The 26,696-nt window shown below is 37.7% G+C and overlaps 3 protein-coding genes across 3 annotated transcripts; all 3 read left to right on the top strand.

The window, feature by feature from the left end:
* The first annotated feature begins 3,399 nt into the window (after positions 1 to 3,399).
* On the top strand, positions 3,400 to 11,317 carry LOC131786534 (gamma-aminobutyric acid type B receptor subunit 2-like). The gene is made up of 10 exons (XM_059103588.2): positions 3,400 to 3,498; positions 4,233 to 4,470; positions 5,127 to 5,270; positions 5,932 to 6,108; positions 8,481 to 8,603; positions 8,857 to 8,922; positions 9,297 to 9,518; positions 10,042 to 10,266; positions 10,532 to 10,595; positions 11,211 to 11,317. Exons 2-10 carry the CDS (start codon positions 4,240 to 4,242, stop codon positions 11,315 to 11,317), a joined length of 1,359 nt encoding a protein of 452 aa, XP_058959571.2. The 5' UTR covers positions 3,400 to 3,498; positions 4,233 to 4,239.
* Positions 11,318 to 14,065: 2,748 nt separating this feature from the next.
* On the top strand, positions 14,066 to 17,159 carry LOC136279559 (gamma-aminobutyric acid type B receptor subunit 2-like). Its single transcript, XM_066163504.1, has 5 exons — positions 14,066 to 14,248; positions 14,433 to 14,555; positions 15,088 to 15,426; positions 15,930 to 16,059; positions 16,594 to 17,159. The coding sequence occupies exons 1-5, from the start codon at positions 14,066 to 14,068 to the stop codon at positions 16,677 to 16,679; spliced, it is 861 nt and encodes a 286-aa protein (XP_066019601.1). The 3' UTR covers positions 16,680 to 17,159.
* Positions 17,160 to 19,802: 2,643 nt separating this feature from the next.
* Positions 19,803 to 25,597, top strand: LOC131786502 (homeobox protein ceh-38-like). Its single transcript, XM_059103554.2, has 3 exons — positions 19,803 to 20,832; positions 23,247 to 23,481; positions 24,363 to 25,597. Exons 1-2 carry the CDS (start codon positions 19,941 to 19,943, stop codon positions 23,477 to 23,479), a joined length of 1,125 nt encoding a protein of 374 aa, XP_058959537.1. The 5' UTR covers positions 19,803 to 19,940; the 3' UTR covers positions 23,480 to 23,481; positions 24,363 to 25,597.
* The last annotated feature ends 1,099 nt before the right edge of the window (positions 25,598 to 26,696 follow it).

Genomic DNA, 26,696 nt, shown 5'->3' with positions numbered 1-26,696 from the left:
CAGTCTTCGTCTAAATTTTGCAAGGTCCCTCCTCGGTCTTCTGCCTTGTTCCGTCAGTTTTGACTTCTGGCTGGTGTCGTTTCTTAAACTCGATATTTGGGAAGTCACATTAGAGGTGGCTGCCTTACTAGTTTGCTCCCCTGTCCAGCACACGTCTAGGGGACAATTCTTTGTTTTCTGAGAAAAGGTGGCTGTTTTTTGTTTTTTCCAAAGAGCCCATCCAAAGTCCACTTGGCCAGTTAAGGATTGTTCTTCAGAATTTTACCTGAGGTCCGATCTTGAACGTAGCCATCCCCTATTGAATGGCAAGCCGGTCTTCGTCCATTTCCTCTTGATCTTATCATAAGTGGACTTTTTTTTGTCAGCTTCACTTGTTTGTCTTTGTTAGGGTGCATTTGGATGGCAGCCAATGACTGAAACGTCTTGATACATCCTTCCTTTTAACAAGAATATCTCGCTTTCTGTAACAGATTGGGTATAGTTCTCGCGATGACCCGCGTTCAGAAATCTGTGCATGTTGTTGATAACCACGCGTTTCTACGATTAGTTTGCTGAAGGTTTCTAATGTGATGAGCCTAGTGAGACCCTGAGGTGCTCCAAACTGTGCCAGTTGGTCTGCGCTATAAACTTATCGCAGTTCTTAAGTCAGAGGGAGGATCGCCCACCTCTATTTATGTGAGCGCCTCTACAGTACCTGCGTATCCCTGGCAATCATATGATATAAAGTTCATCTCAGTCACAAATCACCAGTTAGGAAAACTGATGTTCAGATAAGCGTTCTTCTTGCCCTTCTTCCTTATTCATTGCCGACTCTAAGATAGCAGTTACAGTGCGCGTTCTATTAGGTTTACAGTCACCTTGCCACCAGAAAGACCCGCCACCAGCTTTGATTTCTTCTGCCATCTGCAGATTCACCTCTCTCTCAACTCCATGTTTCCCATTTCTTATGAGGAGGATACTGGCATTTACGAACCCGAAGCCAAGTTGTGCACGATATTTGAGGTACATCGTGAAATCGCGGCCTTCGTAATCTCCAAATAAGCCAATACGCGTTAGGATAAGCTTCTTCTCGGACGAAACGCATGTTTGGGATACATCGACGTTTTCAAATGTTTTTTTTAAGCTGTATACCCACGAATTTAGAGGTATGAGCTGTTGCCGTCCCTGGCCAGTGTGAGAAAAATAACATTTGGTTCTGCAGTTAGTTGCAAATGAACAAGACAACTGCACCATCCTGACTCTATCAATTCGAGTGTTAGGTTGAATTGAGGGCTTTTTAGACACTCAATTTCTTATATGGCATCACTATGAAGGCGTATTACAACTGATACACCTACCCTACACAGGATTAACAATGTCTGTTGCGCTGTTGCGAGAAGGAGGAAAATATTACCGGATGTGTAAACTCCTTTTAAAACGAGTTCCAGAGACGTTTCAGAGATGTCTATCTTCGGCTGTCACAAACAATTGACCCCCACTTAAATTTACTAGGAAAAATGAACTTACCAACTCCTTGTTGAAAAAATTGGAATTCATTTGACCGATACGTCGGTTGTTTCGATTTTGCTTTTTCCTCGGGCTGCTATAAAACAGTTCATAAATTGACTAATAAATAAACATTTGATTAGAATTTCATAGGGTTCACCTCGATAATTTTCGTCGGCCAGAGTCAAGACGCGCCAAGCTCTGAGCGACATCGCCCTCCAGTAAAAATAATTTTCCAAATAATAAATGTGGCGAGCGTGAGGTAACGCACATTTTTTTTTTTTATCATTGTGATCAAAGCCCAATGATGTACCTAGATTGGTACTTACGGTATCAAACCATTGATTATGACAGGGTGAGCTTAACTTTTCTGTCGAGGTCGACGTGACTTCACATTAAAAGCGTTTTTGACGGAACAATCTAGTGAGCATCACTGCACGAACTGAGAAAGTAAAAACTTGTATTTATCTCCCACGCGTTTCGTCTGACAATAGTAGACTACATCAATGATTTTCTCAAGTGGGGTAAATAAGCTTGCTCCTATACAAGTTATAAATAAGTTGTCTCTTTACTATTGAAGCCAGTGGATAGAATTCGCCAGGTGCGCCTACGGTGTTAAACATGCGTGACATTTTCCGGACGTTACATGTATGAGTACGTGATTTGAGGGTCACAGATTTAGTGTAAATATTTGACCCCTCAACATCACGTAATGTCTCTAGTTTACAGAGGTCTTAGAACACTTCATTATATGGATTTGCCTTTTGAGGGTAGAAGGCTTTAAGCGAATTTCTCAGGCGTAATCGCCTTTGATTTCTCAATTGATGTTGTCGCAAACACAGTTTTTAGGAGTCACGAAACAAAAAAACTTATCAGGACCTAGTTTCATGTTCTAATGGAAATGAATAGCAAATAAAAACACATTCTCTTGAGAAATAAAGTTATTAATGACGGGGGTTATCTGAAACAAATATTGATAGAAAAGGATTTCAGTTCTGGTCAGTATTGACTTTTCATGGCCTACTTCCAAATCTGAGGGAACGCGCCGAGGGAATAAAAAAACATAAATGTGTGATAATGCAAGGAAGAGAATAAAAATACAAAAAAAGAAAAAGGAGAAAACATAGGAACCCGTGTTGCAGCGTGCAGATATCTTTTGAGCCAGACCTACACACCTAAGCCCGACACCACTCAGAGAAACTCGAAAGAGTGCTGTATATGAACTGGCTCGCACGAGGCCATGACAAACAGCGAAAATAATATCAAATACAGATGATATTTGCAGTCAAAAAACAGGAAAATAAGATAACAGAAGGATTAAGAACTTTCTAGAAGTGTCTTCTTGAAAAACGCAGTCACGTTACAAATACTATTTCTATAAGTGGAATATCTTGATGGTAGAGTGTGGAAAAAACATTTTCCAATCTTTTCTTCTGGAAACATGGCGTAGTTAATGAATTTATGGGGCTACTGATATTTCCTATCAAATAAGAGGGGCAGAGTTTCCCGTCATCCGCGGTATGGAAAAGCCGAAGTTGTTACACTTGGGAACTTGTACGTCAACAAGCACGCGACATGTGACTTTAAAATCTCCTCTCCTGTTACAATTTACAAATAAAGCTTTCAAAATTACGGTCAAAACACCAGCTACAAAACAAATAATCAATTTAATGTAGTTCACTTCGAATTTTTCGATCTATCCTAGTTTCTCCGACTGCATCCAAACAGGTTTTACTACACAGCTTCCATCTAAAACTCTCAGTGGAACGTGACGTAAAATGCGTCACACGTTATCAGGTAACAGTGCTCATACATATGCACGAACCCCACTTGAGTGGGGTTCGCAGAATTACACACTTTTTCCGTGTTGAAGTCGTCATGATTGAATAATTCATTACCATAATTGGACTCATTTTCAAAACAACTTGTTTCGCTTTCCCTAGGCGCTCCAGAAACTGTTTGTTCCACCAAGGATCATTTCCAACTGAAAATTAAGGTTGCTTTCCTACAGAGGTACATATAAAGAATATATTTTAAAACCTTTTATTTTTAAAGATTTCTCGCTCTACGTGTCAAGGCTATGTGCGTGTCGAGCAACAAAGGGAAATTTATTTATTTTTCCTTCGTGAGACATGTTTTGAAAGATATATTTTTTGTTTAAAAACAATGCTCAAAATTTGGTAAAAAAATCTTAGTACAAATACAGCTTAACTAGTTACGAACTAATACTGAAAGTATAAGTATTACGTTGACTTATTAAAAAATGCCTTGGACATTGATTCACGATAATTAACACAACAGTTCAAAAGTGTCTTTGCTAGAGCCGAAATTTACAATATAAAACATATGAATCTTTTAATATAAAATTTTACATCTCATTTTATTTCTAAGCAAAGAATCCTTTGTTACAAAGATTACTACTCGTTTGAGTGCAGCTGACACAAGACGGAACAGCAGTTTTCCCCCTGTACTCTCCACGGTGTCATAAAAACGTTCTTAGACTCAGAGGATGGAGAAAAACATTTTGATACGTTTCAGAAAGAAAAAGCAGGAAATTCCTGCCCGAAAACCCAAGGCCTCCGCCCTTGCAAGTGCATTTATTTTGTTGTAATTACCAGATTTTATTCTGTTCCGATTCGTTTTAGGCTATGCGGGGTCTAAGGTAAGACCATACTCATCACTTTGTAAATGACATAGGTGTCACAGCTACATAATATTTCTAACATCGTCAAATTGTTTTTACTTAGCCCTGACATGAGGAGCACAAGGATCTTTTCCACCCTGGGTATTCTCTGTGTTGTTTTGTCACTTGAGTGTGACGCTAACAAGACAGAGCTCATAATTGGATCGCTGGAAATAAGCGAGGATAAAGATAAAGGGGTTCAACTTGGAATCACAACCGCCATCCATGTCGCTAAAAACTCTTCGAGCTTGAAAGATTTCCTCGAAAAGTACGAAATAAGGATCATTTCTTATTACACCAACGTAAGTTGTACAAATGTTCATATTCAGGAATAATTTATCATGCTGCTGCAGGAAATACAAGTTGCAACCACAGCTGTAACATGAAAAACAAGTTGCTACCATCTTCAAAATTCAAGTCTGTGTGGTTGAGAGAGGTTAACTGTCGACTATTCCAGTCCTTCACAATATAACGCGAAACATTTTTGTTGTTCAGCCTTGCTCCTGTTAATATTGTCAATTAGATATAAATAAAAAGATATAAATAAAAATAAGATAAAATTGAATTCTTTTAAAAAGTAAAGGAGGAAAATGGGCGGATAAAGATGCGCAGATATAACCTAGGCAACCAAGTGAGAAGGAAAATGCTGACGAATATGATTAACAATACATTGATCTATCCTACACTCGCTGCAATCATCTTTCTATTTCTTTTACCAAGAAATTAAGTCACCTCCTGATTTAGATTTGTTACTGATCGGCATGAGAGCCCATGAAGTCATTCAAGATGGCGGTTTCTTTTTCAAGTTGTTATATTTCTTTGTGAATAAGCAAAGTCTCACAGCTTCCCTGACAAATACGAGGGATATAAAGGACAAAGTCTTTTGGCACTTTACACAGAAAGTGTTACATTTTCTCCAAGATTTGTCTAAATTTCTTATTTCTTTTCTTCTCAACAGGGAAACGAAGCTTCTAGTATTAATTCCGCCACTTATGCCTTAAGGTACAGGAAGGGCGGATTCCCTTTGCTTCTGCTCGGACCTCAAACCTCTTCTGAGGCCTCCACGGTTCTTATGATCGTAAGATTTTACCGAAAGTTAATGGTGAGGGGAGATAATGAACGATCGCTATATATATCTCAAACAGATGTATTCCATTGAGCTTGAGCTTTTATGAACTAGCCAGTTGTTTGAAAAATATTTGAATGGCTTTTTACCTCATTGATGACACCTTCTAAATGAGCTTAATTGAAGGTTCTTGATCTGCAAATATGCCATTTTCCCCACCGTTAGTAGGAGTCTTAATTAAACTCTGGATGAAATGAAATGAAAAGTATAAAAGGTCATATGCTTGAGCCCCGAAGAATCCTTAAAAGCGATGATCATGAGCTTTCCTTCTCAAAATAAGGGTGAAGCAAGATAAATTAATTGCGTATCAAATTAACAACGGCTTATATATATGATATGATTTGAAAAGTGAAGGATAAGCGAACAGAATGAAATTGCGTTCTTACTGTACGTTTTACAGAATGCAGGCATCTAGCTTCGGGCGACTCATTAATCCGTTAAGTGATCGTTCAATTAAGCTAAACATCGTATAAACCGGATTCTCTGAACCGATTTGAACCAAGTTACAAAATTAAAGCCGTTAACTGAGCTTGTTATTTAGTCGTAAGGCTTCATCTACGTTATGGAAATATCCTTCTGTTCGGCTCAGAAGTAACAAAATAAGTCACTATGGTCTTCTTCATTTTCCTCGTAATAGGTTACGTATCTAACGACAACTAGCGATGACAGCGAGGGAAGGAATCCATACGGATTCACATTCGCTCCCGCACAACTTACCTACATCAAAGCTATTTTAAAGATAATGAATCACTTTAAATGGAAAAGATTCGCGATTGTTTATGATTTCCTGGAGACGCAAGGTCTTTATGTTAAGGTATGTATCCATGTAATTCAGATGCCAATCAAAAAACGTCTCTCCCAGATCTGAAGATAAATGCCTTCATCAGTTTGTAGTTTATCCAGCACAACAAGACGATCTAAGATCGTAAGTCGGGCTACAGGTAGACGCGCTGTTACAAGTGTTGGCCATTCACGGTGCGCATTGGTTCTAAAAGAAATACAGAGGTACCATGGTCCTTGTTTGAGGGCGTGGCGTAAAATTTTTTCACCCCTGAGAGGCACCAATTCTACAACAACACACTGTCACATATTTTTAGTGCAATACCCTGATAGGTAACCCAGAGGCTGCTGCTGTGGACCTTTTGAGGCTGAACAGCCTAAGAGGTACCAAACCCGCCCTTTTTAACCTGTAAAAGCTATGATGAGCACCTCAGTCCCTTTCTAACAAAGCGTGGTCAGAACGGGTCAATTTTCGGTGTTTGTTCAAGCGTGAAATATTCAACTTTGTCTAGACAAACTGTCGCGTTTCATCATTTACAGTTATGGGAAATCCGTACTGTCAAGCACCGACTTTAATTTGAACGCGTGAGGAGGCTATACAAACGACATTAGACAGGATTTGGCGGAAAATAAATCTTGATTAAAAGTAGTATGTACGTGCAGAAACATAAACACGGTAAATTGACGGTATGGGACACAAACTTGCATGTTTCACACTTTGACAAATACGTAAAAGCTGAATACTGTAAACAAAAATACTCCCTGTAGCACGTTTCAAATTTCGAAACTTTTTACTTGTTTACGTTTCCAGAAAGCTTTTAAAACGGCAGCCGGCTGATATTTTGAACCCTGAAGATAATACCGGAAAACGATGTATATCAGAGTATTCAATCCTGATTGCTTACAGGGCTAATAACTGACTTACCTTTAATATCTTTATATTTATCTTATCTTATAACCGAGTGACACTGCCATCTACCAAAAAAATTGTTACGTTTTTAAAGATTCCCGTGTTCTGTTAGTTTTTCTTAAATTTTTATTAGACATTTTAATGTATTTTTCGTTTTTTTTAATGATTTTATAATTTTTGTAAATATTTTTAGAGATCATTATGAATAAAGGATTATCATCGTCAAAAAAATAAAAAATAAAAAAAAAATTTTAAAGATTCCCGCTTTCAAAGATTCCCCATTTTGAAAATTACCACTTTTAGAGATTCCCCACATTTAGAGATTCCCCGTTTTAAAGATTCCCGCTTTTAAAGATTTTCGTTTTAAAGATTTTCCGTTTTAAAGATTCCCGCTTTTTAAGATTCTCCGTTTTAAAGATTCCCACTTTTATAGATTCCTTATTTTAAAGATTCCCGCTTTTAAAGATTTCCGCTTTTGTAGATTTCCTGTTTTAAAGACTCTCGCTTTTAAAGATTCTCCATTTTAAAGATTCCCACTTTTAAAGATTTCCCCTTTTAAAGATTCTCCATTTTAAAGATTCCTGCTTTTAAAGATTCCCCTTTCTAAAGATTCCCGCTTTTAAAGATTCCTCGTTTTAAAGATTTCTCATTCTCCATTCCCCACTCCCCTATTCCCCGATTCCCCGTTCCCTATTTTAAAGATAGCCATGCAGGGAAGTATATTTCATCGTGAAAAAATGAGACCTTCGCTAAATCATTTGATTCTTTTGCTATTTTGAGTTCGCGGAACGACCCGTTTCGAAATACGCGGTCATTACACAAGCCATCTTTTAGAGTGGGTCTACCGCGAACGGTGTGTAGGTCTGTATTCTAGAGCGTAGAAAAGATGACACCATTCGCCAAGATATTCGACAAATCCGCCATGTTCGACATGGTGGAAAGAAGGTTGCGCCTCTATTACGTGTCTGCGGTATTCCCCATTGCACGTGACTGAGCGTTGTGGAGAAAGCCGAGGGTAAACCTATAGTCGGTCGCTCGACTAATTAAGCAATCTATTCTTATGCTGCCTGTAAGCGATATTAGCGTCTTCCTCTTGATGTTTGGACTTCTGGCAAATCTTCCAATGTCGATTTTCGTTCTCAGCCGCAAGAATGCCTTCACCAACACCACTGATTACGTAATCTTTGGTTTTTTTTTTTTTTTTTCGTATTTTGGTTTTCTTCTCCTTATGGGAAATGTTGACCTTAAATTACTGTAAGCGATACGAATTTTCAGTGTTTTAGCAGTCATTGTCAGAGAAAATTTCGACAAACGACCGTGCACTAAAAATGGCGAAAGCTTAGTTTATAAACCGTAGTTTATATGATAAAAAGGGCTTTTAGGCGTATGTATAAACTTTGACTGAGTAATGCGCAATATCACCTAGTCACATGTGCATTTCCATGTAACTCAATCTGCCATGAAGTATGTCTTGATTTTAACAATTTTCATTCCAGAATGTTGAAAGCCTTATGATGAACACTGACTCTGAGATAATTGGCCATGAAGCCATAAATACTGGTGAAGTTAATTTTAGAAGCAGAAACCAGGATATCCAAGACAAGCTTAGAAAACTAAAGGTAGTGGTAGTAAACCTTTACTAGACAACAACTTCTTTATTATTTTATTAACTCGTCTTGTGATTCACGATTAATGCTGGCGAAAACTGTACACTGTGTATTTTCTCATTATTCTATTTTTAATCGCCCGTCTGAATAGCGGTTTGATCGCGCAAAATTTACAGCAATCTTCTTCCTGTTTACGTTTACATTTTAAATTCGAGTTTAAAAATTATATTCATCAAAGATGAATTGATTATTATTTTTAATTAAGGATTTAGATTCCAAAATATTCTATGGGGCATTCACTGGCAGAGGAGCGTCGCTGATATTTTGCGAGGTAAGGTGACATTGAATAGCTTGAATTGAAAAATTAGCTTGTATAGTTTATTGAGTGAAAATCGACAATGTTTGTCCCTCATTAGATTAGTGATTCACAGAGAGTCTTAACAGCACATCCATGTGCGAGTAATTTTCCACAAGGGCTTGACTTCATTCAAAGGACTTGCGAATAAAAAAGATCTAGATTTCTGCTTTTATGCCTGGTTGAGTCGATGTTTCGTTCATCGTTTCCAGTTAGAGACCGAATATTTTCTTTAAAGGGTGGGGCTACTAGGGAAGGACATAGGACCGACCCCTTTCCAGGAAGATGTATGAGTATTTTCTTTGAATGCATGATGCTGATGCTCGTTAATTTAGTAATTCTAACCATAGGTATTCAAAATGGGTTTGTTTGGACCAGACTTTGTTTGGATCTTGCATCCGAATGCTGGAAACGTCGATCAATGGGCTCTGTACGCCGATGTTGAAAGATTAAAGAACCGGTCTGGCCTTTGTATTAAAGAACAATACCAACGAGTGGCAGAGAGAATTTTCATACTCGACGAAAACATCATCTATCGCAGTGATGAGAATACAACTACTGCCTCAGGTTTGGTAAGAGTCAGTAATATTTCGTGACGATGGACCATTACCAGAGTACTTTAAATTAAAGTGGCTTCATTGGTGAAAATTGCTTTGTTTGGTGCATTGAATGGATAATAGATTTCACTTTTTATCCACTTATTCATGGACGATGGACACACTTATTTCAAATAGTAATTCCCACATTGATTAATCGATTGTTTAAATTATTGATTGGTTGATTTATCGACAGACTGACTGATGATTGACTCTTTTTCATTCATTCGTTCATCCCTTACATCGACACGCTCATTCGTTCAATCGAACATAGCCAATCAGTCAGTCACTCAGGCTGCCAGTCAGTTGGCAATTATCTATTCTATCACACTTCTGTTTCCTTTTATCCTTTCAGTATCTCGTGCATATCATATTGATCGTTTGAATACTAGATCAGTTATTCATTTTCAAATATTTGTTTATGCGTTTATTGACGTATTTATGTCTGTCTAAAGTGAGCATCATTTCACTCAAAACTTTATTTTCTTTCCTTTTGTAGACTTTAAGACAAATATTCAATACTCCAGATGTGGGAGCCTTAAGCAAATCACAGAAAATCAGAATGACCATTGCGTTTGATACAATGTGGGGCGTTATGCTGGCTTTGAAAGAAAGCAGCAAGGAACTGCCTCTGAAACAGAATGTGGACAATTTCTTGGGAAATCGAACAATAACGAAAACCATAAAACTCAAATTACGTAATGTCAGCTTTGAAGGACTCACGGTAATTTGCAGTACTTTACTTCTGCATGATCTTAACAATGTGTTAAAATGTGAAATATGATGGGAACGATGACGGTTACCTTTCACGAGAGGATGTTACTTCACGGACTAGTGAAAAATTATTGAAAGTCACTTTAATAAATATTTTTAGGCTGTTAGGCATGCTTCGCAATTGCGAGCAAGCTGAGCTAATTTGCATCCTCGCCCTTTAAACGAATGAAGAAAGAATACGCTGTGAGCTCTGTTACTTTTTCTTTCTCGCATAGGGAGCTGTTTCATTTACTAAGAATGGGGAAACAAGTGGAATCTTAATTATAAGGCAATATCAAGGTAAGAGTTCGCGCCAAAGAGCAAGAAAAACTGGGAAATCAGGCCAAATGAAAGAGTATAAAATGATATTCTTACGTTTTCGGAAAGTATGTTGTTTGATACCCTCAACGAAACATAAATAGCAGCAGATTTCAAGGTCTGATTTGTTTAAAGGTGGTATCTGTTTTAAGATAGTGAAATGAGCTACTTCTCATTATAATGTTGTGAATACCGTAATAGAAAATTTTCCCTCGATGTATGCAATGGAATGCACTTGCAATACACTTGCAATGCTCTTGCAATGAACTTGCAATGTTCTTGCAATGCATTTGTGACGCACTTGGAATGCTCTTTCAATGCACTTGTAATGCACTTGCAATGCATTTGTAATGTTTTATAAAAAAGAGACGAGTCTGTAAACATGTACGAAGGAAAAAATAGAGGCAAGAGAGACATTTGGTAGTGCACCTCGGGAAATTGTTGTTTAGTTATTTCTACCGTGTCATAAAATACAAAGACTAACATTGTTGACGTAATTTGTGCATAGACTTCATTTTTAATTCCTCTGAACTACGTCCTTCTTGTCTACGATCCTGACCACACTTATAAAAATATATATATTACTCATTTCGACAGCCGATAGAAGGGCGCTGGTTCCCATTGGTGAGTACCACATAATACAAGATAAATTCGTGGTATATGATGAAGTCAAAGACTCTTTGTGGAAAGGTAACGTTGAGTAGTAATTAAGCATTTACTTACTACCATTCGTGAAAGAAAACAAACAGAAAACGTTTTTTAGTATCAATTCATCACCGATAAGGTAGAAATTAAAACGAAAAAAAGATACTTATTGAATGTACACAGGAGAAGTATGCCCAAAAGACAAAAGACATTTAAATGATATTCAGTTGTTTTCAAATGAGTTAAAATTCAACGACGGACGCCGCCATTTTGAATCTTATCTTGGCAACCACCTTTATGATGGGACAAAATGAATTCTTGCTTTCCTTTTGTCTCTCGGTGTTTTGTTTGAATAAATTTACGTGAACAGAAACAGTTTGACAGTGGCTATGAGCCGGTAAACACGGAAAATGAAACATGAAAGTGTGAGATATCGTTGTTACAGACCTGAACTCTCGTTATATCTTTGGTTATGGCAACCCAAACTCCTTATATTTGGTATAATTTCGGAATGTCTGTCCAGTTTACTTCCTACATCGAGTTTATGCTGGGGATTTTGTACGACCGAGGTTGTCTCAAAAGAAAGTTGGAAACTTATTTTGTCATTTCTCTTCTGAGTAACTCTGCTTATTACTGTCAACGGAGAAAGGTATGGCCACGCTTGTATGGTTGCTATTTTTGAGCTTGCTTGATGCGGAAATAGCGCAGCGGTCAAGCAATGTTTATACGTCATTTCCTATTATTATGATGTGCAACTTAAGCGCCAAGGATGGAACTTCATCTCGGAAGCGATTGTGAGATCGAATCCAAGTGGAAGCAATTTATCTTGTTTCATTTGTTTATCTATCTAAGCATATGCTTTTTTATTTCGTTGACAAAGTAACCATTTATTGTATAAAAGTCTGCACTAGAGAAAGCAATAACAGAAGTGTAGAGTGTTTGCTTCTCTTTTTCCTACCTCTTTGAAAAATAATAATGAAAAAGATAAGGAGTTCTCGTTTCAGAACACAAATCACATTTCTTGAGTATTATGTTTTGTGGTGGTCGAGTGTTTAATTTCGGTATCAAACGGAATTTATACACGGGGCCTTTGAATTCTGAAATGTAAGATATTTTCTTAACAAGCGCTCATTTGTGCTTTTCTTTATGACGTTATCCTATCACACTAATTTCAGATAATCATCAACCTATGGATCACTCACAGAGGGAACTAGAGTTCATGAAGATTCAAGTGCCATTGATAGCAGCTATGTGGGGGTTTGCAGCTATTGGAATAGCCTGTTCATCAGGTTTTTTGTGTTTCAACATAAGAAACCGTAAAAAGAGGTAAGACACGGACGGGGGTTAATATTTTTCGTTTGCCACTCATGCATTTCAAACTTTGTTTGTTTAGATGTATGATCAAATAAAAGGCGACGAGATGGGATCATATTTTGGCATGGTCATTGATGGAAGTTTTAAAAAGTGTTAGCCATTTGGATGGAAGTATGGAAATTCAAACTTTCCCATTCAGCTGAACCTGGCCTGAGGCTTGAATTGGCATGTTACCCTCCGACCTGTAAATAAGTTTTTATTGATAGTCCAACTTGAGATCTGAAACTCGCCAGAGCGGCTTAGAAATGGCTTTAATAGCGACAAAAATAGGTCAAGTAAGTCAGTTTTTGACGCGTAGTTGTAGAACACAACGCTTTAATCCAGATCATCTCACGCTTGTGCACAACTTACAAATACAGACATTTCCACCATTTATGACATTTGTTTTGCCTCGAATTGATCTACGCCTACGGTAAAAACTGAACAAAGAAAACCTAAATTAACAACACGTTGGGTTGAAAGGAAATTGTAAACCTCATACTTACATCTTCTGTGCGATAAACGGTGGGGAAAGTACCAAACTGCAACAAACGTACATAGCATTCACAGTCCCCGACACGAAACTACGAAACTACTCTTAGACAAAACCATATGCTACTAAGCCACGTGACCTAATAAATATCAGTTCGCATTTCGTTCATTCGGCCGCTAGTCGGCCCCGACACTGTGTTCAAGTAGTGTCGGTGTGAAGCTTGAACACTTTTTTACGAAACAAATTACCTTCAGGAAGAAATTATTTTCGTTGTTGTTCACTAACTCGTCACGCGATGGTTTCATTTTGTCTAGTGTTATCAAGATATCCTCACCAAACCTCAACAGCATCATCGTTATGGGTTGCATGTTGTGTTACGCCGCAGTGATTTTGATTGGACTCGATGCGAGGTTCCTGTACTTGGAGGAATACACCTTCGTTTGTAATGTACGTCTGGGCAGTGTTGCTGACTGTGTGTGTCAAACAACCTTTAAAAACTAAAAATGTTACAAAAATTTTTATGTTTCACGAAAAAAGCCCATTTCAGTTTCCTTTCGCTTGACAAATTATGATTTCGGATTCCCAGTAGCGGATTAACGGAGGTGGGTATGGGTGGGATCCAAACCTTTACCTTACAGATCCTTGGGTTTTTGACAACTTTTCCAACGCCAGAATTCTTGTAACGACAGGATCCTGCATTACTACTCAACAGGCGAATTTATTTTCTTTATTCATTTCATGACCCATTAGTGAGAAACACACGAACCTAAGTTCCAGGTTTCATGGAGGTGGTACCCTAAAATGGTCCGCCGCTGCTTCTTCATGCGAAAAAGAAGCATTGACCAGCCTTTAAATAAACTGGCGCTCGTCTCTCTTTTCTGGAAAAAGGCGACATAATGACTTGTGATGTGTCACCGAGTGAAGGAGGGAGGGAGCTGCCCTTGAACAATAATCTCTCGTAATGGTTGTATCTGCTGTTACAGCCAGGAGATCACCATTAAAGATAACAAAAAAATTTGATCTTCGATGGCAGGCCCGAAGTGCAGTGTTGTGCATTGGATACTCTCTCTCATTCGGCGCAATGTTCAGCAAAACCTGGAGAGTTCACAAAATATTCACGGCAGGGTTAAGTCGTGACAAAATGGTGAGAAATCATACCTTTTTCACTCTTTTTTTTTAATTTAAGTACTTGGCGCGGAATTCATTAGAGTGAAATGATTTCAAACGTTTAAACAAGTCCTACATCTACCGCTCTTCTAACACCACCTGGGTAATAGCTAACCTGTAGATTCAAACTTTAAAGTATATCATCACGTTCTTCATTTCAGGCAATCAAGGATAGCCATCTGCTAGTTACTATAGCAGCATTGCTGATGATCGATGTGGTGTTTTTGTCCTCCTGGATTTTAACTGATCCGCTCCAAGCTAAAATACTAGCGTTTGAAGAAAGGGTGAGAGATCTCATTTTTAAAACGTGCATTTAAAAAATCGACCGAGAAATATGGAAAATTTTAATTTTAACCATGGAATGAGGAAAAATGTTATTCGTTTTTGTTAAGAGTGAAGGGCAGATTTGCCCTCCGATGCTCTATCCAATGTTTGCGAGGCCATATTTGTGTATAGCATAGCTTTGTACTCGAGCTCTCCGTAACTCAGTAGTAGAGCGTCGAAGGACAATTCCAAAGGCTTTGCGTTTGTTTCTCTTTTTTCAAGATCACTTCCTAACAGTGGCCGTCTTGCATAACAGCCAAAACTTTTACGTATTTATTGAAATGAAGACTGTCTTCATTGGCACCACTCTACAATGAATACTTAATTCTATGCAAGGTGGTCTTTTCAGAATATTTCGATTGCATAGGGATAATTTTCTACATCTGAGTCGGGACGTACCGGTTGCACAAATGGATGGTGGCGATTTGATTCATTGGGAAACTATTTTAGTTAATTTTCTAAATCAGTTTCTTTATTTGATTATTTATTCAGGCCAGCCAGGAAAACCACGTTGTTACTATCCCAGCGTTGTATCAATGTACTTGCAGATACAAGACGTATTTCCTTGCCGTCGTGTTTACCTACAAAGGCTTGTTATTGTTCTTCGGTATTTTCCTTGCCTGGGAGACACGCAATGTTTCTATTCCTGCTCTGAACGACTCCAAGTACATCGGGATGTCAGTTTATAACGTGTTCGTTTTGTCCATTATTGGTGCATCTGTGTCTCTGTTTTTTGAAGGATCTGTGCACCACGAGGCTCCATATGCCATTTTATCAATGTGCCTTATCGTGAGTACATCTGTCACTTTGCTTCTGGTGTTTGTGCCCAAGGTAAGAATCTTGAACGTTCCAAATTAAACCCTACCATGAACACCCTTGACTATAAGGATTCTGGGATTGGCTTGATTTTGACCATGTTAGATATATCAAAGCGTCGACATATAGCAAATGCAATTGGTAAACTATTCAGTTGAAATGGATCTTTATACCCTCCTGCCTGTCGCCTAATGTAAAATAAAAAATGCCATTTCCAAAACCTCCCCGCAATGTTTCCTAGGTTTATTCCGGTATGGTCCTTTCGAAACGGAATTTCATTTTGCTTTTAAGGCCACTGGAAATTTTTATTTAGTTTTTAATGAAATATAAGGTTTGATAGGAGAGGCAACTCCAGGCAAGAAATCTATGCAATGGTTGATGAGAAACCCAGCACCATTAAGATTTTTATTGTTTCATAGTGGAGTCGAGGAATATGTCTCAAAGACCGATAACTGTATTTATGTAACATGAGAAACATTATGTTCATCGGACCCAGAAGTTCACATCGTTTGTTTCAGATTTACCAGTTCCATGCCAAGGTAAAGGGAGCGACCCAAAACATCCGTGTCAGTGAATTGATGGAGGGGCAGATTTTGCAGTCTATTTGTAGAGCAACACAAACAGACCTCGGCGTATCAGAACTTAAAGGTAAAAAAGTATTACAAGTCCGTACTTGCCTTGTGCCTTATTTTTCAACACTGCTCAAGAACATTACGCAAGATTCGTTGAAATTGCTCTCAGGATGCCTTCGTTAGACTTTTTCTACGAACAACTGAAAGACGCTTCGCCTTTCTACCCCTTTTCCTAAACGTGTGTATGACGATTTACCCTATCATTTGTAAATAGCTTAATTCTGCAAAAAACTGTTTTGCTACTTTCAAAAAGAAGTGCGCATGGAATTTTTCTTCCATGGGCTCTTGCTCCTAGTCTCATTTTAGTGGGCATGTTAAGATCTCTCTCTACTGTTACTTTCCCCTTTCAAACAGTATGTTTTGACAATGCACCTCACTTGACTTCAATAAAACGAAATAATTAGGTATGTCATGGTCAAGAAGGTACCAAGTGAACACTCAGCCTTCACAGAAAGAAAAACACGAAACCGGGAAAAAAAGTGTGTTTTTTTAATTGTATTTTTTTATTGACGCTTGTCAATATTCCTCCTTGTGTTTAACTCCTTATTAGCTGAAGCAGATGAAGCCTTTTCCTCGTCAGACGAAAGACCTCAAGAAGCGTCGGACGAAAAAATGGCTGTAGCATTCAACCTGTAAAGTTGATATCAGAAAGGTCAACGGGCCAAAAGGATAAGGCTGCAAAGACTCCTGGGCCAGTCACAAGTTAGCTCTGAATTTAAAAGGGCAAAAACTTTCATTCCACGTGGAAGCCTTTCCTCTTTTTTCCCATAATTTCGACTATAAACCCTTCTTAGTTTATAATTATGACTTATTGTAACCTAAGGCTAAACTTTCGGATTTCAAAGACCGCGTTATTGATATCCTTTATTCTCTCTCTGATTTTCATTAGGTTTTGTAAATTTAGGATAGTTGACTGCATAGTAAAGTTATCGCTAAGTTTATTGTCCTGAAATTTGTCGAGACACCAGTAGAAAGGGGACAAAGTAAAACCTGATGCCAAGCTTACAGCTATGTATTGTAGAGTGAATCTGACTATTGGGAGCAAATCGTAAAGCGGGGTATAGTTTATTTATTTCTACCACCTCAACTGTAATAGAATTCTGAGATTGCTTTCGAGCAGGCTAATATGAAGTCATGTGTTCTGAAGTCAGGTGTTCTTTTTCAAGTGAAAATGCGCTACAATAAAGTGATGAATAAAAAATTATCCTATGCACAGAACTGTGATTATTATATTTGGTTTTAAGACCTTCAGGTAGTTGCGCTGATAATATTCTGTTTCCTTCATTGTTTAAGACCCCTATTCTGAGATAAATCAAGTCTCGAGTTAACCTAAATGTGGATTTTGTCATGGAGAAATGAAAACTTAGTTCAATTCAAAATCCCCTGGATTAGCTTTAGCCACCTTCTTGAACTATAGTAGTCCCAGAATGTTCTCGTAAGCAGCTCCATCCAGGATTTGCGAAATTATAGCTCAGTCAATAACTAACTTGAATACCGCTCCTGGCGCACATTTCTAGAGCTTTGCGTAATACGCAAATGTTGGTTCATAAACATTTTTCTCTGGACTTACTAAAAAAACACAGGAATTAAAGAGATTAAGGCACCGTCAATGTGAATCTATCGAGGATAACTTTTATTTTCAAATACACTATTTACCAAAGAATTCAGACAAGAAGAAACGTCGTGGATAGATTCAATAAGTGATGAACAAAATGAAAATTGGCTGTGATTATATGAAAGTCATATATTTTAACTGCGGTAAAGACGTGAATAGGAAAGCGATCTTCGCAGTTATGAACACTTCTTAAGCAGTAGTGAAAAGAAGACCTGAAAAAAAAAATCAGCCCTGTACGGTACGGGATTTGAACCTATGACCTCTGCGATGTAGTGCTCTACCAACCGAGCCAACAAACCAACTGGGAGCTAGCCATTGTGTTGGTTCGAAATAAACCCGTGGAGTGGTGAATAAACGGCTTTGAATATATTAAAGTCATATATTTGAACTGCAAATAAAGTGCGGATAAACTGTTATAACTGTGAAGATCGCTTTCGTATTCACGTCTTTATCTGCAGTTCAAATATATGACTTTCGTATATTCACAGCCGTTGTGAATATGTTAGCATGTTTATCTTACTTCAGATACACTGATACACAAATGATACACTGTGAACTCGAATTTAGATAAGCTATGTTAAGTGTACGTGACTTAAATGTTCACTTAGACAATTTCGCCTCCATTCTCCGTCTCTTTCCCTTCGTCTCTGTAATTTTTTTCCTTAGATCCCTCCAGTTGTAAGCCCTCTACATATGCAGCATTATGGGACCTATTTTATATATATTATACATATCTCGACCATATCATGTGATAGCTAACCATCTTCCCTCTGCTCATGGATATGCCGATGATACACAACTTTATCTGTCGTTTGAACCTAATGGCAGATCTTCGCAAGACCACGCCATAGCTCCTGTAGAGGCCTGCATCTCAGATGTCCGTGCATAGTTGATTTGTTACCGTCTGTTAATCAACGATTCGAAAACTGAGTTCTTAGTTGGTGGTTCCCGCCATCAATTATCAAAAATCGCAATTGATTCCATCACCGTCGGTGATTCTACCATCCAGCCTCTCGACAGTGTTCAAAACTAGGGTTCCTGGTTTGACTCCAATATGTCTATGTACATTCACATTGGTAAGATCTGCAAGGCTTTTCATGGCTTGTATAAAATTCGCCAAATTAGGAAATTCCTTAGTCCTGAGTCCACGAAGACTCTTGTTCACGCATATGTGACTTCACATTTGGACTACTGTAACTCCCTTCTCTTTCGCGTCCCCAAGTACCAGACAGATCGTCTTCAGAAGGTGTTTAAAGCCGCTGCTCGATTAATCTTTAGGATTCCAAAGTTTGATCACATTTCGTCCGCCTTATCTCATCTTCACTGGCTTCCTGTGACTTATCGCGTTCATTTTAAGTTGTTACTTTTAGTTTATAAATCTCTCAACAATCAAGGCCCACAATACCTTCAACAATATCTGCAGCCACACTCCATTTCTAGTCATCACCCACGTTCCTGTGACCAGGGCCTTCTTAAGATCCTAAGAACTAATTTTAAGACCTTCGGTGATTACGCCTTTGCCCGTTCCGGGCCACTTCTGTGGAACAAACTGCCGCTTGAAATTCGAAACAGTCAGAGTGTAGCCATTTTTAAGTCCAAGCTTAAGACACATCTGTTCAATCTGGCTTATAACTTGTTTTAACATTTTTAATAGTTTTAGCATTTTAATATTGTTCATATTTTATCGTTTAATCGTTTTAATATTTTTATAGAATCTTTTGTTAAGCGCTTTAGAATATTTTCATAATTTTAGCGCTTTAGAAATGTAAATTATTGTGATTATTATTATAATTTTTCTCACAATACTCTGTTCTCCTGTACCCTCTCCTTAAGAAATAGCAATAATAATAATAATAAAATTAATAAGTAAATTTTTACATTTCTCAATATCAGCCTATAATTCTTTATTGCTATATTAGCCTGGATAAATCTTACCTATTCAATCAAAGTCAACGGATTTTTAAATACATTTTTTTCCTTAGCAAACATGTTAGTATTGTATTTACATTTAAAATTTTAATGTTATCGACATACGTAAAAAATAGAGAATTATTTTGATAGGTAAATAATAATTATAATTATAATAATTAAAATTTCACAAGCTCGCTAGCGGCCGGACAACAAGGGGTGGTCGCTAAGCCAAGTGTTGCTTATAGCATATGGCTGCGACACCGTTAGCAATAATGTGTGACTGTTTTCTTTAGCAGTGTTGTTTCTGAAGCAACAGTTTGCTTAAAATATTCCAACAGTTAGGAAGACTGTCCACCTAGTGACTGTCTGGTATGAGCTCCGATGAAATTCCTGCTACAAACTCGATATCTTCGCTTTCAAATTTGGTCGATACTCCGAACAATTCTGATGTCGATGGATTGGATCCTTTAGCGCTCGGGGCATCTGAAGAAGTCAACACTTCCACAAATGTTGAAACTATACAACCTGAAGCTTTAGGCCTGCAGAAGAAAACTCCTCTGAATTCTCCTTTCGTGTACAACGAAACCCCTAAAACGGCGACCGTAGAGAATTTGAATGGAGAACGTCACTTGAAAGATACAGAAAGAAACGATTATGCCAACTGCGATAGGGCCAATGGCAACGAAAATGGAACAAGCCCTAATGTGACTGATACAATTATTTCGACCACTGTAGTTTCCGAAGGGATTTCGCTCGACTCAGCTCGCGGAATTGTTGTCTTGGAACAAGTTGCTTTGGAACAAATGAATGAGTTAATCGCCGGCGCATCTCGGATACAAGATGACAGCTCTACAAACAGTGAAACGTTCGAAGATTCTCGCTTTAGAACTCATTTTCGAAGTGATAGTCAGAATTCGGACGGTTCTTCGACAGAATTAGGCATCACCAGCAAAAGCACCCAACAAAAGTCATTAGATTCATCCGCCGACCCATCCTTCTCAGTAGAGTTCGACATGAGCAGATTTGAAGACCTCGATACTAAAAAAATTGCCGAAGCACTCACAAATGAACTAAAAAAGTACTCTATACCCCAAGCTGTTTTTGCACGCAAGGTTTTGAATCGCTCTCAAGGGACTTTGAGTGATGTTTTAAGAAAACCGAAACCTTGGAGCGAATTGCGAGGAGGCAGAGAAATATTCCGAAAAATGAAAGAATGGCTCGATTTACCAGAGGTGAAAAGAATTCCACAACTCAGGGCAGAAGGTAAGAAAGACACTGTGAGTGTTGGAACGATGTTCAGGGATGTAAAAGGGAAACTGAATACTCTATCAGAAGATAAATGTAGAGAAATTCATCCTCCAATGGCATACGGTTTTCCCTACTTCCGTGTTTTTGTGAAACGCTTTGTAAAGTAAATGTATCAATGCAAACTTATTGTTGAAACAGAAAGGGGCCTGTTAACTAATTTACATTATATTGGCAGAATGAATTTTGAGTGAAAAAATTCTTGATGCTTAGCATGACACAAAGTTCATGACTCTTGACATGTGTTTGAGGGCTTCTGCCCTCCAAATGACCAGCAGCCCTACACTTTTGATAAATAAATGTGACCACTCGAAGGAACCCCAACCAATTCAAGGGTGATTGGAAGTGCTATGGATTCTTTACTCTAAGCTCAGTGTAAACCAAGGAGTAGATTTAAGATTTAGAGCACTTTTTAACTGTTCATCAAAAGTGATCTTGAATGAATTGCTTAGCTTGTTTTGCTTTACTTTGCCCTGTGATTGGTCTAGAAAACTTCCACAACCATCTCAACCAACCAAATGCAAAACTAAACCCAATATTAACTTGGTCGCATTTCTGTGAGTCCTCATTGGTTAATTAACCCTTTAACTCCCATGATCTAATTGATAATTCTACCTTTAGCTGCAACGCATTTCCTTGTAAATAAGTTATGAAAATTTGGTGTTTGATAAAGATAACAACTTCTGCCTGATAAGTTTTGGTATTCTCACCACCTTTTGTTGGATAACATTTGGATATGATAGGGAGAAATTACATGTTAATCACCCCTGGGAGGGAAAGACTTAAGGATGATGTTAACCTTTGTTCTATTTGGTACTTTTTGGTTTTGATAGTCAATTAAAGGTCCTCCATAAAGGTATCCAGGATTGCTTGGTGCCCAGTAATTGAGATGCATTTAGGATTGCTTTGATTGGCTGGGTTAAAGTAATTTCTCAAATATACTAGAAGTGAAGGACTGTTGGTCATGAAGTGTTTTACATACCTAGACCAGTAGTTGCCCCAAACACACTTCAAATGTCACCAGCTGTGCTTTGCACTATGAGCCCACCACAAGCATTACAGTAGATCTTTGATCTAGAGGGGTATTCAGGATTGCTTAGCACTTGGTGTATGTAATTGACTTATGAAAGAAAGGGGCAAGTTTCTAAAGAAACCGTGGTGCTGTGTTGGTGGGAAAGTACATCAGGGTAATTTAGTATTGTCAACTGAGTTGATAATGTAAATTGCCACTGTAAAGAGTTTTGAAGCTGATGTTTTTAGTGTTAGCCCTCAGATAAAGGGCTAGTGCTGGAAATGCTTAGGGTTAAAACCATTATAGTGGCCAATTTTCATCATCAACTCAGTGGACAATACTAAATTACCCTGACCTATGAAAGGGTTGTCGTTAGAAAATGGTTGGCAACAGAAATCCACCAGCAGTCAAACCATTTCATTTTGTGCTGGCTAATTGAACTGTGATCAAAGACAGAAAATAATTATTTTTTAACTAATTCTAACATCAATGTCTGGCAAAAAAGTTACTCAAGTATGTCCCACAATGCTGGAAATTGCATCTCATAGAGAGTATCAAATTTCAAATCTTTCCAAGGGAGCATGCCCCCACACTTTCTTTGAAGGGTGTGCTGCTTTGCAACATGCCTATTTAGCTGCCTACTAAGTTCAGATGATACATCTACCACATTGCAATGAAAACCCTGCTTATGATTTTTTGAACTGGCTAGGTTACTTTGATTTGTCAAATGTACCAGCAGTGTAAGACTGTCAGTCAGCTAGTGTGTTGAAAACCTTGACCTGCTGTGTACCATGGTTCATTCAAGCACAGCATATTTGTTGTACACCTACAGAAGGTGATATTAGATCAAGATGAGGACTTTTGCTTGACAAGTTTGAGTAATTTCATTACCTGTTTGCTGGATAATGTACAGTGTATGGATATTACAGGGACAAGGTGCAGGTGTATTTTAAAGGGTTGATTTCCAATGAGTTACCAAGAGAGAATCTCATCTTACAATATGGATACAATATCATGCAGACTAGTGACGAGAGCCGAGAAAACTATCAATTAGGGGTTATATGTGGATCCAATATCAAATTCTCAAAAGTAACATCATAAGAATTGTATGGAAGAGAGTAAGGAGAATTACTAAAGAGATCTTGGAAGTGAAAAGGTTCACAATCCTAAGATTTGATTTGTTATTCTCTCTTAGCCTTCTGAAGTCAGTTACTTAAGAGAATTTGGTGTTGTACATAGAGAGAGATACATTTTGCATCTGGTCTCTTAATGATGAGTTTGTTTATTCTCACAAGTTACAGACTGAATACTGAAGTGACAATATCAGGAGAAGTTACACATGCTGCTATTGTCTTTGCAGCTGCTTTGGAACTTGATGCTAAAGCCAGGAGGGAAGAAGAGACTGGTCCACCGAAAAAGAAAACAAGGTTGTATTTTACAGACTCTCAGAAAAGAGCACTCTTTGCTATTTTTAAAGAAACTAAAAAGCCTTCAAAAGAGATGCAGAATGCCCTTGCAGAAGAACTTGGGCTTGAGAGAGACACAGTTGCAAACTTCTTTATGAATGCCAGACGTCGACATCCAGAATTGTAGAGGTAAACTGGTAATGACTGTGTTCATTGACCTCTTGTTAATATTCCAAGGAGAAAAGTAAGATTTTAGTTTATTTGGGTAAAAAGTTTTCTCATGCATTAAGCTTGAAATTCAGGGTCTTTGGCACAAATGTGCTGACTTTATACACTCTATCATTTCCTTTCCTTTTACTTCCTTCAAAATTTTTGCCTGGGTCACGTGGTTTGTATAGTTGTATATTATTTCAGCCTCACCACGCTTCTCTATACCCCAGGCAAGCTTTACAATGTACATGAAGGTCATTGTTGACAAGCAAAACACCAGCATGGAGGGGGGAATTTGCTCAGGTGCAGAAGTGCCCCAGTAGTTTTCCATCATTCCACGGCATGCACATAGACAACCTCCAAGCAATATTTGCTGTGACTTTGCTCATTTCCATCAACCAAGAACCCAGTGGTGGGTGATGTGATTAAAGACAAGGTGTTACTGCGGCCTGTCACTGTGACTCAGAATTGAAAGTTAAATGAAAGACTCTTGTAAATCTCTGTGCTTGCTTGATCTTTAATAGTACTAAGTTTAATATTTTACATGAATAAATTACACACTTATGTTCAGCTGAAAACGAGTGCATTCTCATTAAACACAGGTACAAAGTTGTAACGTGCACAAACTACTCTTGATTTTCTGTAATGGTTTTTGGATGTACATTATCAGCAAATAATAACATGATGTCTCATGCAATTTGTAAAAAGCACTTGTAAATTTTTCAAAGGCTATAAACTGTACTTGCTCTGTGGGCTTGTACAATTTTGTTGTCTTTGAAAAATTTAGCTGTGCTTACCAACACCAAATTGCACTCAAAATCATTTTATTGCCTTTTCAAACAGACTTTTTTCTTTTTTAGGTTTCTGAATAAGCATTCTCAGTTAAGTCATATGTGTACTAGAACTGAAATGGTGGAGAATCCAGCTTTGTACTGTAAATGATGGCTGTAACAACCTGTTGGTACTGCATCACATGTGTGTGTTCCACTCTTTGGCTGAGTGAGATACATAAAAAAAAAACGTATCAATATGCCAGTGGACATTGAACTGCAACTGGAGTGGATAGTTCATCAGAATTTAACAAAGAAAGAAAGATAAAATGAAAGAAAAAAGTACACTTTAGTTTTGATTTCACTACATGTATAACTAGAGAGAAAATAACAGTGTAGTTACATGTGCAATGTTTCTCATTGAAAAATGGGAAAATTTGTAATTGAAAAAAACATGCTTGTCAGACTAGCCAGGAGCTTATCCTAACCTTTCCATGGGTGAAACAATATTACATGGTTTTGCATCTAATTCACTTAATATAGTCAACTCTCTCTTTTAAACCTTGTACATGTACCTCCCAAGATTTAAATGATAATTCAATACTATTTTATTTGAGAATTTGGTGTGAGATCAAATGGAATCTCTTGCTGCTGTGATTGGGTGAGTCGCACATGCATAGACTTCCCTTTGGCCCTTCAAGACAGTGAAAGGTTTACTGAGTGCCCAGTAGACAGACATCTACCTTAATTAAAAAAACAGTTGCATACTGTTCCCTGCTATTCATTTTAAATATTCAGAGAGCTATTTCTTTCTCTTACTTAACTCTATGCAAAGTGAACTTCTTTCTAAGGTGGACTTTTAGTGCCATTATGACTTCGATCATTTCAGAGAAAGTTGATTAGATTTCGGCAGAAGAAGTGTCAGGTTATCCTCTGGATACTAATTTCACTGTCTGTTTTTGTCATTAAGTAAGAATATCCTACAAAAAATAAGACTTTTGTTAACCCTTTAACTCCTATTAGTGACCAAGACAGAATTTCTCTTTACAATATCAATACGACATCAACCAGATAAGTGTTGAGAATTAAGAAAAATATCAATTTGGGGATAATATTCAATACGAAATTCTCTGAAATAACATTGTAAGAATTGCATGGTTGATAGTAAGGAGAATTACAAATTTGATCTTGGAGTTAAAGGGTTAAATGTTCCTCAGACGCCGTTTGAATTTCACTCTCAAGTCTTAATTGTTGAATCTCCTTTTCTGATTGTCAAACAATTTCCTTTATTGTGTTTGTAAGGATTTGAAATGATATCAAGACGATACCCTGTCGTCAAGTACTTCCTCTTTTCCTATCACCCGGCAGCCGGTTACAATATCAATATTTTGGTGAGAAATTATCATTCATTCCTCTGGGTAAAAAAACTTTAAGTAAGGGCTTAAGTTTTATTAGGTTCTGAAGCTGTATAACACAATTTCTCACACTTAATTATTTTTTAATCCCTTCCTGGTCAGACCCATACAAGAAATTACATGATAAGACCACTGTAAACATAGTTTGAAGGGGTGAGGAACTAGCTCGTTATCCTGAGTGAAAAATGAAGAGTTACCACGACAGCAAGAAATGCAAAGCACGCAGCAAAAGCGAAAAGAAACATATGGGAATAAACAAAATGCAAAATTCTGCGTAGAAAAGAAAATATTCGCACAAAGGAATACAATCCACCAGAATTAAGACCTTTAAGCTGATTATCAATAAAGACGCAAAGAATTTAGTTCGTTATTCCGCGTGAAGATGAGTTGTTCTGTCAAAGAGCAACGCGAAACACGAAACAAAATCGAAAAGGTAGTGACAGTGTGACCGACTTAGGCTGGAGAATAACATTTTTTTATTTCTGAAAGTTAATGAAATGCTTTCCGAAACTGATAGAATCGGAAATGATTCAGGTTGATAACAACATATTCATCGCAGAGGCACTCTGTTCTAACAAACTAAGTTCCATCATTAGGTGTGTGTGTCGTATCGAATAAAATTCTCCATAGATGGCAAAAATTAAGCTCGCAAAAGACCTGAAATATCTCATGAACGAGGTTTTCCACTGAGTTCAATTAGTTTCTTAAATGAACCTATGGTACGTCGATTTAGTCTGGTCTACTAATTTCAGTCCAAAAAAAAGGAAAAATTCTATTACTTAACAAAAAAAAAACCTTAATATTTCTTTTTCTTAGAGTGTTACCTTGTTTTTTACCCTTGCTATTTTTTTTGATGAGGTTGTCAAGTTAGAACGAATCAACAGAAGAATACGTTGCTCCGCAGCCACAGATTGCTTCTTTTCCCCTTCTTTTCACGCAAGCCTTTGTGAGAGCACCTAGCAGTCAAAGGATGATCGTTTTGCAATCAGCTAACCACCTGCTTCAAACC

The sequence above is a fragment of the Pocillopora verrucosa genome, chromosome 3 (genome assembly GCF_036669915.1).
Source record: "Pocillopora verrucosa isolate sample1 chromosome 3, ASM3666991v2, whole genome shotgun sequence".
NCBI lineage: Eukaryota > Metazoa > Cnidaria > Anthozoa > Scleractinia > Pocilloporidae > Pocillopora > Pocillopora verrucosa.
Note: the sequence above shows the minus strand (reverse complement) of the source record. Positions and strands in the feature narration are given on the sequence as shown.